General features: G+C 39.3%; 2 protein-coding genes across 6 annotated transcripts in view; one reads left to right on the plus strand and one right to left on the minus strand.

Annotated features, from left to right (window-relative positions):
• Positions 1-16129, minus strand: part of MFSD8 (major facilitator superfamily domain containing 8) — a 58855-nt gene extending 42726 nt beyond the window's left edge. For all 4 annotated transcript variants that reach the window (XR_006964293.1, XM_047091067.1, XM_047091068.1 and 1 more), the window contains exons 1-2: positions 16011-16129; positions 1315-1406 (exon numbers count right to left, since the gene is read on the minus strand). Coding sequence is in view for 3 of the 4 variants with exons in the window: in XM_047091067.1 (XP_046947023.1) it covers positions 1315-1406; positions 16011-16075 (157 nt within the window). In the remaining variant the exon portion in view is untranslated. The remainder of the gene's footprint in view (positions 1-1314; positions 1407-16010) is intronic.
• Positions 16130-16431: 302 nt separating this feature from the next.
• The window catches only part of ABHD18 (abhydrolase domain containing 18), a 42461-nt gene continuing 42247 nt past the window's right edge, over positions 16432-16645 (plus strand). For both annotated transcript variants that reach the window (XM_047091502.1, XM_047091500.1), the window contains exon 1: positions 16432-16562. The gene's annotated coding sequence lies outside the window, so the exon portion shown is untranslated. The remainder of the gene's footprint in view (positions 16563-16645) is intronic.

Below are 16645 nucleotides of genomic sequence, written 5' to 3' on the forward strand. Positions count from 1 at the left end.
AATAAACATAAAAGTTGGTAAGGATGTGGAAAAATTTGAACCCTGCCTGTTGGTGGGAATGTACAAATAGTACAGCAGCTATGGAAAACAGTATAGCAGTTCCTCAAAAACTTATAAATAGAATTGTTATGTGATTCAGCAATTCTACTTCTTTTTTTTTATTATTAGTGTTTATTTATTTATTTTGAGACAGGAAGAGAGAGAGCACACAAGCAGGAGAGGGGCAGAGAGGAGAGAGAATCCCAAGCAGGCTCTGCACTTATAGTGCAGAGCCCAGCTCAGTTAGTGGCTTTGATAGGGTTTTTGAATGGTGGGGGTTTGAAGCTGACATCCAAGAAACAATTCTTGAGATGTCTTTGGTGCAAATAAGGTAATTTTATTAAAGCACGGGGACAGGACCCATGGGCAGAAAGGGCTGTGTTATAAAGGTGACCTTTTATATATCATGGAGTTGGGGAAGATAAAGCCAAGAGGAAGTTCCTAAAGGGATTTTCATATGTTAAAGAAGATTCATAATACAACAGAGGCCTAGGAATTGTCAAGCTAAGGTTGTTTTTCCTCTAGTAAGGCATACATTAGGACAGTAGGGGGTTCCTGGAGAAAGCCCGAACTCCTTTTCTTAGTCATTTCTTTACAATCGCTGCCCTTTGTTAAAATAGTATATAAGCCCCCAACTCTAACCATTTCTTTGGAGTTTTCACTTTTCTACAATGTATAGTGTATAGGTCTGTATAATGTAAAAATAACTAACATCAAATAAATGTATAAGCTTTTTTTCTTGTTGATCTGTCTTCCATTGCTTTATTTTGAAGGTACCAGCTACAGAACCTAAGAAAGTAGAGGAAAAGATTTGCCTCCCCACCATATATACAATAGACTATTATTTAGTCTTCAAAAGAAAGGAAATTCTGACTCATACTATAACATGGATGAACCTTGAGAACATTATGCTAAATAAAATCAACCATTTGCAAAAAGAAAAATACTGTATGATTTCACTTATATGAAATGTCTAGAATCATCAAATACAAAGAAACAGAAAGTATGGTGGTTTCCAGGGCCTGGGAGGAGGGGGAAATGAGGAGTTGTTTAATGGGTAAAGAGTTTTAGTTCTGCAAGATGAAAACATTCTGAAGATTGGTTATTTAACCATGTAGATATATGTAACACTTCTGATCTTAGAAATGGGTAAGATGAGAAATTTTATATTATGTGATTTTTACTAAAATACAAAATAATTTAAAAAATGAAGTGACATTAAAATAAGATACTTTATCTGAAATTTTTAAATTCTATATAATTTCTAATACTTACCTACACTGCTGAAAAACATAGTAAGATACAGAATCCTAATAGATATCCATCGGCTCTTATAATGCTCTTCAGTTTCTATAATATCCCATTCTCTAGGTGTAAAGAAGAAAAAAGTAGTTTAATGTTATCTCATTATGTGCAAATCTTTCTGTGGCACAATTTTATTTTCTCTCTCCTAAAGTAATAAAAATGCTATGACAAAGCTATAATGTATTAATATTGATATTTGCTGTACTAATTATCTATGAATAAGCAATATTTCTGAGAATTTCCATGGATTATACTTGTGCTTTATTATACACAGAAACTTGGGAGACATGAGGTAGCTTAAAAAGGCATAACATTTTGTCAACCAATTATTTTGATATCATTGACTTGCTACAAATTGAGTGTTGGAATTTGTCAAACTGACAAAATAAAGTCTATCAAAATAAATCAAATAAACTAGCTACAATTAGATCTCACACTGATGGGATATACAACTATTACATATTTTAAAAAATGATTACTGTCATCATTATGACATGTTCTACTTGAGGACAGTAAATTGACTTTGCTGTAGGAAGCTATTTTGGCAGGGTACTTTCAGCAAAATTAATATAGAAATGACACCAGAAAAGTTTAATGTGACCTAAGACATTCCTAGTCCTGGGACCTCTAGAACACTTGCCTTTGCTCCAACATGAGTTACCAGACAAGTTCTGTTAGTTGACTAAAGAGAGTCCAAGGTCCCTCTAGACTGGGTTGATCTCTCATATAAGCCTGTGACCTGGAGTAAGGGCAAGTATATTAAGCACACACACTACTTCAAGGGTCTAGGTGATACATGTATCATTATATTTTTACATACACATATAGAATGAGTTAACAAATTTACCTTAATATGAACAATATGTTTTCAAATAATTAAGATAAACACAACAGGCAAAATGCCTTCTTATGTTTATTTTTTTTTTTTAATTTTTTTTTTCAACGTTTATTTATTTTTGGGACAGAGAGAGACAGAGCATGAACGGGGGAGGGGCAGAGAGAGAGAGGGAGACACAGAATCGGAAACAGGCTCCAGGCTCCGAGCCATCAGCCCAGAGCCTGACGCGGGGCTCGAACTCACGGACCGCGAGATCGTGACCTGGCTGAAGTCGGACGCTTAACCGACTGCGCCACCCAGGCGCCCCGCCTTCTTATGTTTAAAAGAAATTTTCTAAAATAGACCTTAGAGTTGTCAACTTAGTCTTCAAAAAATAAACTTTTTTTTTCAGATGTGTTGTGACTGGGAGTGGTAGAGAGTGAATGAAGAAGAAAGATAACATTAATTAGATCTACTATGTGACAGGTATGTTAGTTATTGATACAATATATATGAATATGCCATTCCATAAAAATAGACCTTTCACCATAATGCAGCATACTTGAAAAATAGCAGAATCCCAAAGGCCTATAAAGATCTTCCTTGACTTACAGTTGGGTTACCTTCCAACAAACCTATTGCAAGTTGGAAAAGATTAAGTTAAAAATGCATTTAATACATCTAACCTACCAAATATCAGAGCTTAATACCTCATTCTACCTTAAACAGGCTCAGAACACTAACATCAGCCTAAGGTTGGGCAAAATCACCTAACACAAAACGTATTTCGGGGCGCCTGGGTGGCGCAGTCGGTTAAGCGTCCGACTTCAGCCAGGTCACGATCTCGCGGTCCGGGAGTTCGAGCCCCGCGTCAGGCTCTGGGCTGATGGCTCAGAGCCTGGAGCCTGTTTCCCATTCTGTGTCTCCCTCTCTCTCTGGCCCTCCCCCGTTCATGCTCTGTCTCTCTCTCTGTCCCAAAAATAAATAAACGTTGAAAAAAAAAATTAAAAAAACAAAACAAAACAAAAAAAAAACGTATTTCATTACAAAGTATTGAATATCTCAGGTAATTTATAAAATACTGTACTAAAAATGAGAAATGCAATGTTTGTATGGGTACAATGGTTGGAAGTGTATAGACTGGCTACTCTGGTGATCACATGACTGATTGGGAGCTGAGGCTCGCTGCCACTATCTCGCACTGCAAGAATATTCTACCATTCCTAGCCCAAGAAAAGATCAAGATTCAAAACGTGAAACATGGTTTCTACCAAAAGTGATCACTTTCGCACCAATGTATCGTTGAAAAATCTTGAGTTAAACCATTATAAGTTGGGGACCATCTGTATTTGGAAATCAGTATTTTGGAATTTGGAATACATAATGCAGATGATTACATAGCAGGAAAAGGTATGCACCATTCAATCCCACAGCACTGTATTCTGGTATTACTTCCAGCACTGGGTATTACACTTTTAATGAACCCATTATTATTTCCTGGAGATCAAAAATTAAAATGACCATCATAAATAAGAACTATCATTAAAATAAGCCTGGGGGCGCCTGGGTGGCTCAGTCGGTTAAACGTCCGACTTCAGCTCAGGTCATGATCTCGCGGTTTGTGAGTTTGAGCCCCATGTCAGGCTGTGTGCTGACAACTTGGAGCCTGAAGCCTGCTTCAGATTCTGTGTCTCCCTCTCTCTCTGTCCCTCCCTCACTCACACTCTGTCTCTCTCTCCTTCAAAAATAAATAAACGTTAAAAAAAAATAAGCCTGAAAATGTCAAATAACTGTTTTGCTCAGATCTTATCTAAGTTAGGAAACCAGAGAAGTAAATTTGATTGTGAAAAAAATGTAATAAAATTGTTTATTTGAGAGACTTCAACTCGATTTGGAGCTCAGTCAAAACTTCCTTTTTTTAATGACAGCTATTAAATACTGAAGGAATGACAGAATTATAAAATCACTATTTAATAACTAGTTTCCATGTAATAATGGATGAAAGCAAGGGTCGTTCATGGATACAAAAACAACTGGTTGAAAGGTTGGTGAGGACAGGATAGTCACAGGGCCTCAAAGTATCACCTCACTATCTACTTTCCAATTACAAAATGGAAAATTAAGTTTTATACCACTCACCCTCTTTTTGTTTTTATTTTTAGAGAGAGGGACACACACACACACACACACACACACACACACACACACACAGATGCAAGTGGGGGAGGAGAAGAGAGGGAGGCACAGAATTTGATACAGGCTCTAAGCTGTCAGCATAGAGCCCAATGTGAGGTTCAAATTCATGAACCATGAGATCATGACCTGAGCCGAAGTTGGACATTTAACTGACTGAACCACCCAGGCACCCCAGCAGTCACTCCCTTAACCAAGTGGTCAAGCCTGGCATCCCCAATAGTGGGATGGCCTAGCATTTGATGTCTTCTAACATTAATATATTGACATATTCTCAACATAACCTGTGGGATGTCCATGCCAGGAATGTTTGACGAGGACCTATTTAAAAAAAAAAAACCAAAAAAAAAACAGGCCAGGGGAGGGACCAAGATGGTGGAACAGCATGGAAGTTTTTTTGCATCCCTTGTCCTGAAATACAGCCAGATCAACACTAAACCATTCTGCACACCTAGAAAACTGATTTGAGGATTCACACAACAATCTGCACAACCTGAACCAGATAATTCAGCAGGTACTCAACACGGAGAGGTGAATTGGAGGAGAAAGTTGTGGAGGGCACAGAGCTGGTTTTGCTTGTGGAGAGAGGACGGAGATGGGGAGAGTACAGAAAGCATCCCCCCTGCCCGAAAGCAGCTGGAGAGAAAAGAAAGTATGCAAGGGGCTGAACAAAAAGGGAGAAAGGAGCAAAGGGAAGATTTAAATTCTATTAAGACTATAAACGGGGGGAGTCCAGAATCTGAAGCTCTGCAGCTTGATACGTGGTGGTGCACTGGTAGGAAGGGTGAATCCCCAGGAGCAGTGGGTGAGGTCCTCAGGGTCCTCAGGTCACACAGGGAGAGGCAGTTCCCTTGCTGGGAGGACATTTGGTAGAGGCTGTGCAGCCTCCCCACAGGCAAAGGTCCAGTGGACCCTGGACAACAACCACATTGGCTGGTGCTGGAACAAGGATGTTAAGGGGTAAGCCTGGTGCCAGATGTGTGTGATTTTCCATAATCCCTGAAATGCTGCTGCTACATGACCACGTGAACTTTTTCTGGGGTGGGCTGGCACCCAGATGCAGTCCCTGGGCATCAGCAGCAGCATGGTCTCCGGAACGTTCCTGGGGTAGGGCCGGCACCCAGCCATTGCTCAGTGAGACCCTTCCCAAGAAGGTCTGAGCTGGTCAAAGCCACAGTCCCTCAGAGTGAGGGGTTGGGAAACACACCCACATCTGAGATAAAACTCAGGAGGGAGGTGCCACCAGGCAACCTGGTGGCTTGGTCACGGACAGTGTAATAGCGGGGGAGTGGATGGAAGCTGGAGAAAAAGGAGGGGTGTGCAATTGCTGGTTGGGGAGAGCACAGAGTTCTGATACTAGAGGCTGGGTAGATGGGTGATGCCATTTTCACACCTCCCACGCAAGCACATTCACGCCTACATGTGCCACAGCAATCCACCCCAGTAAACTAAGCAGTGGCATCTAATAGAGAACGGAGCTGATACACCAAGCCCTGCCCAACTGGACCAACCTCACTCTCCAGAAACAACACAAGTCTCTCCACCTGCTTAGTTTATGGACTATAAAATGCTTCATAGTTTGACTTCTAGGGGAAACCGATGTAATTTCAATCGTACTTCAGTCTGTTTGCTGAACCAACTATTCAACTTTTTTTCCTTTCTTTTCTTATTCTTGAATATATAAAGAGAATTTATTTTTATTCTCCATTTCTATCAAAAATATTTTTAATTTTTTTCTATATATTTTTTACTTTTTTGTAAATTTTTCAAATTCTATTTTTTTACTTCCATCATTTCATTTTATTCTTTCCTTGTATTCATTTTTTCAAACTTTCAAACATTTTCCTTTTTTTTTTCTTTTCTTATCTTTCCCTTTTTTCTCTGATCTATCAAGCTCCTTTTAGCAACAAGACCAGAACACACCTAGGACCTAGCAACCTTTATTTGATTTTTGTGTGTTGCTTTTAATTTTTTAATTTTAATTTTTTTACCTTATTAATTCCTTTTCTTCCTTCAAAATGATGAAATGAAGGTATTTACCCCAAAAGAAAGAACAGGGAGAAATGACAGCCAGGGACTTAATTAACACAGATACAAGCAAGATGTCTGAACCAGAATTTAGAATCACGATAATTAGAATACTAGCTGGAGTTGCAGATTAGAATCCCTTTCTGCATAGATAAAAGCTAGTCAGGATGAAATAAAAAGTGCTATAATTGAGCTGCAATCTCCAATGGATGCCACAGCAGCAAGAATGGAATGAGGGAGAGCAGCAAATCAGCAATACAGAGGACAAATTTATGGAGAACAATGACGCAGAAAAAAAGAAGGAGACTAAGGCAAAAGAGCATGATTAAGAATTAGAGAAATCAGTGACTCATCAAAAAGGAACAGCATCAGAATCATAGGGGTCTCAGATGAAGAGAGAGAGAAAGGGGTAGAAGAGTTATGTGAACAAATCATAGTGGAAAAGTTCCTAACCTGGGGAAAGACACAGAAATCAAAATCCAGGAAGCACAGAGGACTCCCATTAGTTTTGACAAAAACCAACCATGAACAAGGCATATCATAGTCAAATTCACAAAATACTCAGGCAAGGAAAGAATCATGAAAGCAGCAAGGGAAAAAAAGTCCTTAACCTACAAGGGAAGACAGATCAGGTTTGCAGCAGACTTATCCACAGAAACTTGGCCAGAAAGGAATGGCAGGATATATTTGATGTGCTGAATCGGAAAAATATGCAGCCAAGAATTCTTTATCCAGAAAGGCTGTCATTCAAAATAGAAGTAGGGATAAAAAGTTTCCCAGACAAACAAAACTTAAAGGAGTTTGTGACCAATAAACCATCTCTGCAAGAAATTTTAAGGGGGACTCTCTGAAGGGAGAAAAGATGGGGGAAAAAAAAAAAGACCAAAAGCAACAAAGACTAGAAAGGACCAGAGAACACCACCAGAAACTCCAAATCTACAGGCAACATAATGGCAATAAATTCTTATCTTTCAGTACTCACTGTAAATGTCAATGGACTAAATGCTCCAATCAAAAGACACAGGGTAACAGAATGGATAAGAAAACAAGATCCAGGGGCGCCTGGGTGGCTCAGTTGGTTGAGTGGCCGACTTTGGCTCAGGTCATGATCTCGCGGTCCGTGAGTTTGAGCCCCGCATCGGGCTCTGTGCTGACAGCTCAGAGCCTGGAGCCTGCTTCAGATTCTGTGTCTCCCTCTCTCTCTGACCCTCCCCCGTTCATGCTCTGTCTCTCTCTGTCTCAAAAATAAAATAAACGTTAACAAAAAAAAAAAAAAAAAAGAAAGAAAACAAGATCCATCTATATACTGTTTATAAGAGACCCAATTTAGACCTAAAGACACCTAAGGATTGAAAGTAAGGGGATGGAGAACCATCTATCATGCTAGTGGTCACCAAAAGAAAGCCAGAGTAGCCATACTTATGTCAGACAATCTAGATTTTAAAATAAAGACTGTAACAAGAGATGAAGAAAGGTATTATATCATAATTAAGGGGTCTATCCACCAAGAAAATCTAACAATTATAAACATTTATGCTCCAAATGTGAAGCACCAAAATATATAAATCAATTAATCACAAACGTAAAGAAACTCATCGATAGTACTACCAGAATAGTAGGAGACTTCAACACCCCACTCACAGCAATGGACAGATCATCCAATCAAAATATCAACAAGGAAACAATGGCTTTGAATGACACACTGGACCAGATGGACTTAACAGATATATTCAGAACATTTCATCCTAAAGCAGCAGAATACACATTCTTCTCCAGTGCACATGGAATGTTCTAAAGAATAGATCACATACTGGGACACAAATCAGCCCTCAACAAGTACAAAAAGATCAAGATCATACTGTGCATATTTTCAGACAACTCTATGAAACTCAAAATCAACCACAAGAAAAAATGTGGAAAGATAACGAATACTTGGAGACTAAAGACCATCATACTAAAGAACGAATGGGCTAACCAAGAAGTTAAAGAGGAAATTGGGGCACCTAGGTGGCTCAGTCGGTTGAGCGTCCGACTTCAGCTCAGGTCATGATCTCAAGGTCCGTGAGTTTGAACCCCACATCAGGCTCTGTGCTGAGGGCTCAGAGCCTGGAGCCTGTTTCAGATTCTGTGCCTCCTTCTCTCTCTCTGACCCTCCCCCGTTTATGCTCTGTCTCTCTCTGTCTCAAAAATAAATAAACATGGGGCGCCTGGGTGGCGCAGTCGGTTAAGCGTCCGACTTCAGCCAGGTCACGATCTCGCGGTCCGTGAGTTCGAGCCCCGCGTCAGGCTCTGGGCCGCGTCAGGCTCTGGGCCGCGTCAGGCTCTGGGCTGATGGCTCAGAGCCTGGAGCCTGTTTCCGATTCTGTGTCTCCCTCTCTCTCTGCCCCTCCCCCGTTCATGCTCTGTCTCTGTCTGTCCCAAAAATAAATAAACGTTGAAAAAAAAAAATTAAAAAAAAAAATAAATAAAAAAATAAATAAACATTAAAAAAATTTTTTTTAAAATAAATAAAAGAAGTTAAAGAGGAAATTAAAAAGTACATAGAAGTGAATGAAAATGATAACACCACAACCCAAAACCTCTGGGACACAGCAAAGGCGGTCATAAGAGGGAAGTATATGGCAATCCAGGCCTTTCCAAAGAAGGAAGAAAGGTCACAGGTAGACAACTTAACCTTACACCTTAAAGAGCTGGAAAAAGAACAGCAAATAAAACCCCAAACCAGCAGAAGATAGGAAATAATAAGGATCAGAGCAGAAATCAATGCTATCAAAACCAAAAAAACAGTAGAACAGATGGTTATTTCAAAGAATTAAAAAATTGACAAACCCCCACCCAATTTGATCAAAAAGAAAAAGGAAAGGACCCAAATAAATAAAATCAAGAATGAAAGAGGAGAGATCACAACCAACACAGCAGAAATAAAAACAATAATAAGAGAATATTATAAGCAATTATACGCCAATAAAATTGGCAATCTGGAAGAAATGGACAAATTCCTAGAAACATAAATTACTAAAACTGAAATAGGAAGAAATAGAAAACTTGAACAGACCCATAACCAGTAAAGAAATCGAATTACTAATCAAAAATCTCCCAAAAAACAAGAGTCCAGGGCCAGATGGCTTTCCAGGGGAAATCTACCAACATTTAAAGAAGAGTTAACACCTATTCTCTTGAAGTTGTTCCAAAAAATAGAAATGGAAGGAAAACATCCAAACTCTTTCTATGAAGCCAGCATTACTTGATTCCAAAACCAGACAAAGACCCCACTAAAAAGGAGAACATAGACCAATTTCCCTGATGAACACGGATGCAAAAATCTGCAACAAGATACTAGCCAACCAGATCCAACAATACATTACAAAAACTATTCACCATGACCAAGTGAGATTTCTACCTGACATGCAGGGCTGGTTCAATATCCACAAAACAATTAATGTGAAACATCACATCAATAAAAGAAAGGGCAATAATCACATGATCCTCTGAACAAATGCAGAGAAAGCATTTGACAAAAAAACAGCATCATTCTTGATAAAAACCCTCAGGAAAGTAGGGATAGAAGGATCATACCTTGAGGTCATAAAAGCCATATACAAAAGACCCAACGCTAATATCATCCTCAATGGGGAAAAACTGAAAGCATTTCCCCTGAGGTCAGGAGCAAGACAGGGAGGTCCACTCTCACCACTGTTATTCAACATAGTATTGGAAGTCTTAGCCTCAGCAATCAGACAATACAAAGAAATAAAAGGCATCCAAATCGGCCAGCAGGAGGTCAAATTTTCTCTCTTCACAGATGACATGTTGCTCTAAATGGAAAGTCCAAAAGACTCCACCAAAAAACTGCTAGAACTGATCCATGAATTCAGCAAAGTCTCAGGATACAAAATCAATATACAGAAATTGGTTGCATTCCTATACACCAATAATGAAGCAACAGAAAGAGAAATCAAGGAACTGATCCCATTTACAACTGCACCAAAAACCATAAACACCTAGGAATAAATCTAACCAAAGAGGTAAAAAAAAATCTATACACTGAAAACTATAGAAAGCTTATGAAAGAAACTGAAGAAGACACAAAAAAATGGAAAAATATTCCATGCTCCTGGATAGGAAGAACAAATACTGTTATGTCAATACTACCCAAAGCAATCTACATATTTAAGGCAATACCTATAAACACCAGCATTCTTCACAGAGCTAGAACAAACAATCCTAAAATCTGTATGGAACCAGAAAAGACCCCAAATAGCCAAAGCAATCTTGAAAAAGAAAACCAAAGCTGGAGGCATCACAATCCCAGACTTCAAGATGTATTACAAAGTTGTAATCATCAAGACAGTATGGTACTGGCATAAGAACAGACACTCAGATCAATGGAACAGAATAGGGAACCCAGAAATGGACCCACAAACGTATGGCCAACTAATCTTTGACAAAGCAGGAAAGAATATTCAATGGAATAAAGACAGTCTCTTCAGCAAGTGGTGCTGGGAAAACTGGACAGCGACATGCAGAAAAAGGAACCTGGACCACTTTCTTACACCCTACACAAAAATAAAGTCAAAATGGATGAAAGACCTAAACATAAGACAGGAAGTCGTCAAAATCCTAGGGGAGAAAGCAGGCAAAAACCTCTTTGACCTCGGCTACAGCAACTTCTTATCTAACACGTGTCCAGAGGCAAGGGAAACAAAAGCAAAAATGAACTACTGGGACCTCATCAAAGTAATAATCTTCTGCACATCGAAGGAAACAATCAACTAAACTAAAAGGCAACTGACAGAATGGGAGAAGATATTTGCAAATGACATATCAGATAAAGGGTTAGTATCCAAAATCTATAAAGAACTTCTCAAACTCAACACCCCAAAAACAAATAATCAGGTGAAGAAATGGGCAAAAGGCATGAATAGACACTTCTCCAAAGAAGACATCCAGATGGCCAACTGACACACAAAAAGATGCTCAACATCACTCATCATCAGGGAAATACAAATCAAAACCACAATAAGATACCACCTCACACCTGTCAGAATGGCTACAACTCCAGGCAACAACAGATGTTGGTGAGGATGCAGAGAGAGATGATCTCTTTTGCACTGCTGGTGGGAATGCAAACTGGTGCAACCACTCTGGAAAACAGTATGGAGGTTCTTCAAAAAATTAAAAATAGCACTACCCTACGACAAAGCAATTGCACTACCAGATACTTATCCATGGCATACAGGTGTGCTGTTTTGAAGGGACACATGCACCCCAATGTTTACAGCAGCACTATCAACAATAGCCAAAGTATGGAAAGAGCCCAAATGTCCATCAACGAATGAGTGGATAAAGAAGATGTGGTGTATATATATATAATGGAGTATTACTCGGCAACCAAAAAGAATTAAATCTTGCCATTTGCAGCAATGTGTATGGAACTAAAGGGTATTATACTAAGTGAAATTAGCTGGAGAAAGATAAATATCATAAGACTCAACTCATATGATGACTTTAAGATATAAAACAGATGAACATAAGGGAAGGGAAGCAAAAATAACATAAAAACAGAGAGGGGGACAAAACATAAGAGACTCTTAAATACAGAGAACAAACAAAGGGTTGCTGGAAGGGTTGTGGGAGGGGGGATGGGTTCAGTGGGTAAGGGGCTTAAGGAATCTACTCCTGAAATCATTGTAGCACCATGTGCTAACTTGGATGTAAATTATAAAAAATAAATAAATTATAGAAAAAAATAAAATATTCCTATTAAGAAAAAAAAGAAGAAACAGTCCAAGGGCACCTGGCTGGCTCAGTCAGTGGAGCATGGGACTTTGATCTCAGGGTCAGTGGTTCAAGCCCCAAGTTGGGCATGAAACCTATTTAAAATAAAGATTTGGGGAGGGTGGGTGATGGGTATTGAGGAGGGCACCTGTTGGGATGAGCACTGGGTGTTGTATGGAAACCAATTTGACAATAAATTTCATATATAGAAAAATAAAATAAAAAAAAAATAAAGATTTAAAAAAAAGAAGAAACAGGCCAAACATCCAGAATGTGAGATGTTCTACAGAACACTGACCTAGACTTGTTAAAGGATTCAATGTTGGGAAGAATAGAGAGAAAAGATCAGGGAACAGTTATAGGTTGAGAGAGTATAAAAAACCTATAATAATGCATGACCATTAGTTGGATCCTATTTAAAAAAAAACAATAGCTATAAAGTACAGTTTTGGAACAAATGAATATTCTTCAGTTTAGACTGTATATTGCATGATATTCTGCATTAGTATTATATTTTTAACTATGATAACAGTGATGCAGTTGTATAAAAGAATGTTTTTATTTTGAGAAGATGCAGGCTACACACTGAAATACTTGGGATAAAAGTGTCATGATATCTACAACCTACTTTTCAGTAGTTTGGCAAAGAGAGCTGTATGTGTATAGAGATTTGAGGAGTGTGAACAAGGCTAATGGTTAGTCACAGGTTATACAGGTGTTCATTGTACTGCTTTTTCAACTTTTCTATGGATTTGAAATTTTTCAAAATAAAGAAATTTACTTTTTCCTTCTTTTTAATTCAAAAAGTATAATTTTAGTGAAGAAGTATATCTTTCTACTTTGTTAGAGAGAGTAGGAACATTGAAGAGTATAGCTGTTCTTCAATGAAGTTTCAATTTTTACTGTATTTTGTTAATTTTGATGATTCAACCAACCATGTCACATGGCTAAGACTGAGTTTCTAAGGTTTCTGTCTTGTATTTCAAAGGCACAAGAATGAATGCTGCACTTCCAAGGCAATTTCTTTAACTTTTTGATTCCTTTTGACTATTACTGCTGCCATCTGATATTAGTTCTCCATTTGAGATTCTCCTTCAAGTGAAATTATAATGGTAGAGTTTTGTCCCGCTCAACATTTTCATTACAAACTATAATACATCAAATGATAATATGTTTATTAAGCCTGTAACTTAAAAACTAGAAAGAATTCATGATATGCTGGAGTGAATTGGTCACCAAAATAAATTAGATAAAAGTTAACAGAAATAAAGTGCCAAATTTAGGTTCAATAGATCATTATTTAATACAAGGAGCCTTGGATAAATAGCAGTACTTTATTTTCAAAAAATGATTCTAGATTTACGGGGGGGGAAATAAAATTACACATTTATTAGAGAGAGCATCTGTGAACTACTGAAGAGCAAAAAAGAACCTATATTCAAAGAAGATAAGAGAAAGAAGTGTGTGCTCACTGACAGAATAGTGTAATGGTGTTACCGTACAGAATCTAGAAGACAGAAATAAATTGAGAATGTTCTATAAGGATATGCTGTACAAGACCAGAAGTCATAGCAATATTTGTATTACAGAAATTAGGCTGGAGTTGCAAAGAAAATTTTAAGCACCTGTAACATTTTAGGATATTCTCAGAAAGGGATCAGAAAACTATAGTCCTCAATCCAAACCCAGCCTATCACCTGTTTCTAGATCACCAGTGAACTAAGAATAGTTGTTACTATTTGAACATATTTGTGAGTACTTGTGATCAACTTAATTGAAAACATTAACTTTTGGGGCGCCTGGGTGGCTTAGTCAGTTAAGCGTGCAACTTCATTTCAGGTCATGATCTCACGGTTCATGAGTTCGAGCCCCGCATCAGGTTCTGTGCTGACAGCTCAGAGCCTGGAGTCTGCTTCGGATTCTGTGTTTCCCTCTCTCTCTGCCCTCCCCCACTCACACGCTGTCTCTCTTTCTCTCAAAAATAAACGTTAGAAAAAAAAATTTTTTAAAGAAAACATTAACTTTTAACTCTGTTAAGCAAAATGCCACCCCTGAAATCTATTCCTCATTGCTTTGTATTACAAAAAGATTTTACTCATTTATTATAAATCTCATTACCAATTTTTTTTGGTGAGAATTTGTTTTCTTTCTTGTTATCTAAGTACCTGTATCTTTGATTTTGCCTCTTGTTCTGCAAAGCCTAAAATATTTACCATCAGGACCTTTACAGAAAAAGTTTGCCAACCTCTGTTCTCTCAAACATTGTAGATAGAGTCAGTGGAGACCCCCCAGGACTCATCAGACCAATAAACTAAAACTAACCTTCCTAGTGAGGAAAAGGTGGTGGTGAACTAGGCTGAAGTTCCTACAATTTACTCAAAGTGAATACCGCTTGTCCATTACATATTTGTTCACTTTACTAGGGAATCCAACTGTATTTTTAAAGATGGTATACTTATTGAATTATTCTCAAAATATCTTATTTTTAAAATGCTAAATCTAGAATCTCAATCAAGTACTGTTTATGGACAGAACATCTGAATTTAGATGCACCTTAATGAGCCTCAATCACAAGGACATAATCAAAGCCAAAAGTAAGTCCTTTTTTAAAAGCAATTTGGACACAGTGACAGAATGTATAGCAAGACCACATCTAACCATTAACTCAAAGATCCTGAATCTATCTGGAAGATAGCCAAGAACCTGGAAGAAGCAGAAGTTTGAGAAATCCAAATGTGGCAATCTATGCACTGAAACACGTGCATTTGACTAATAAGACAGATCGTTAGCCCTAGTCATAGCTTCCATATTCTAACTACACATAGTTCTATTAAGCTTAGATATGGTTTTCAAAATAGCAGCAAACTAGAAGTCTGAAAATAAAGTTGGGAGAAGAGAGGTTGCTGACAGAAACAAAAACAAAAGTTGTCAAAAGATAATAAAAACATTATGGGGAATAGTCAGCCACCAACAGAATAGGCAGAAAAACTAAAAAGTAAACAGAAAACATTAAAAGTGTAGCAAATGCAGAATAAATTGGTAAGAAAGTGTAAGAAAGTAGTGTAGAAGAAAAAAACTAATATAGAAGCAAATAGTCCAAAATGTCTCAATAGGCCCTGAGGACATCACTCTATTATGACACATTTCAACATTGATAATAATTGTATTGATCTCAATTTAAAATATAGGTAATCTGCAATGCCTATATTCCGTTTAGTAAACTGGGGACCAGAGAGATACACTGTCCAGAGTTTCGAACAAAGTGGTTAAAATAAAAGTTTGGTGCTTTAGAGACAAATGAGCAAAAATTAACATGGTGGTTGACAGCTTAACTGTGCATTAATTTACTTGATAAATTAGGCTTCAAACATAATGATACTTAATTCCATTTTCTTAAAAACAAAAATAGATTCTTAATTGCGTAGTAAGAGACAAACTGTAACAATTCTAAATTGCTGTCCATAAACTAGGATTAAAATAACTGGAAATAATAAAGGGCGACCTAAGAGAGGTATCTTCAAGCATCGATTAAAACCCTCATTTCGGAACTTCTGGGAGACGTGTAAAGTGATGAGTTCTGTAGAGGAATGCAGAATGTAGACACTTAAAGGCTGCAACACTGTTGGAATGAAGGCAGTTTGAGTTTCTCTGACAGCTTCACCAGAACCCGCTGGCTCACCGCGGACCTCTTTTCTCAGGCGCAGGAGCACATCGCCCTATCTCACCAGACCGGCCGCAGCCTCCCGCCGCCCTGAGACCCATATTTCGGTTCCGTAAGGCTGACGCCAGGAAAGGGGCCAGTCCCAATAGCGCAGGAAGATGAGGGGGCTTTCTCCCAACATCCGCTCACCTGCTTCCGGGTGTGCGGTCGCCTAAGAGCGGCTCCTGCTCAGTGTCGACCCCCGGACTCGCCATAGTTACACCACCTACGAGGCGGAGGCCAACTCTCGCGACACCTCCTGCTCCCCTCCCTTCTCACTAGGCCAAAGCTGGCAAAAGAAGCCGGCAAGTGCGCTTGCGCGCCCACCAACTAGAAGTGGGTGGAGCGCCCCGAGGTCAGTGACGGAGTCACGGCGTAGTCTGGACCCGGCAGGGCGGGAAGAGGTCAGGGGCGGGGCCCTGTGTCCTAGCTTTCTTACGTCCATCGGTACCTCGTTGCCTCCCAGGACTTCGTGGGGAACAGCGGGGGAGGGGTTAAGGGCGTGGCTAAACGGCTACCCCGCCCCGGGCTCGTCCCTCTCTGTAGGCTTCGCTTTCTGCGCCCCCTTGCGTCTAAGTGCCTGGAGAGGTTGCAGTCGCTGCAGTTGGGGCTCCGACCGAAGGCAAGTCCTGGGAGCCCCGGAAGGACAGTGCCGGGAGGCTCGGCCAGCTGGACAGCAGGCGCCCTAAGAACGGCCATTGGGTAAGTAGCCGGTCCAGGCCGCACTCCCCCAGCCTTCAGCACTGCGTACGTGCCAGGAGGCAGGGACTGGGGGCGCAGGGCTT

The sequence above is a fragment of the Lynx rufus genome, unplaced genomic scaffold (genome assembly GCF_022079265.1).
Source record: "Lynx rufus isolate CCGP_SWC_20201006 ecotype Redwood Valley unplaced genomic scaffold, mLynRuf1.p SCAF_3, whole genome shotgun sequence".
In the NCBI taxonomy this organism is placed as follows: Eukaryota; Metazoa; Chordata; class Mammalia; order Carnivora; family Felidae; genus Lynx; species Lynx rufus.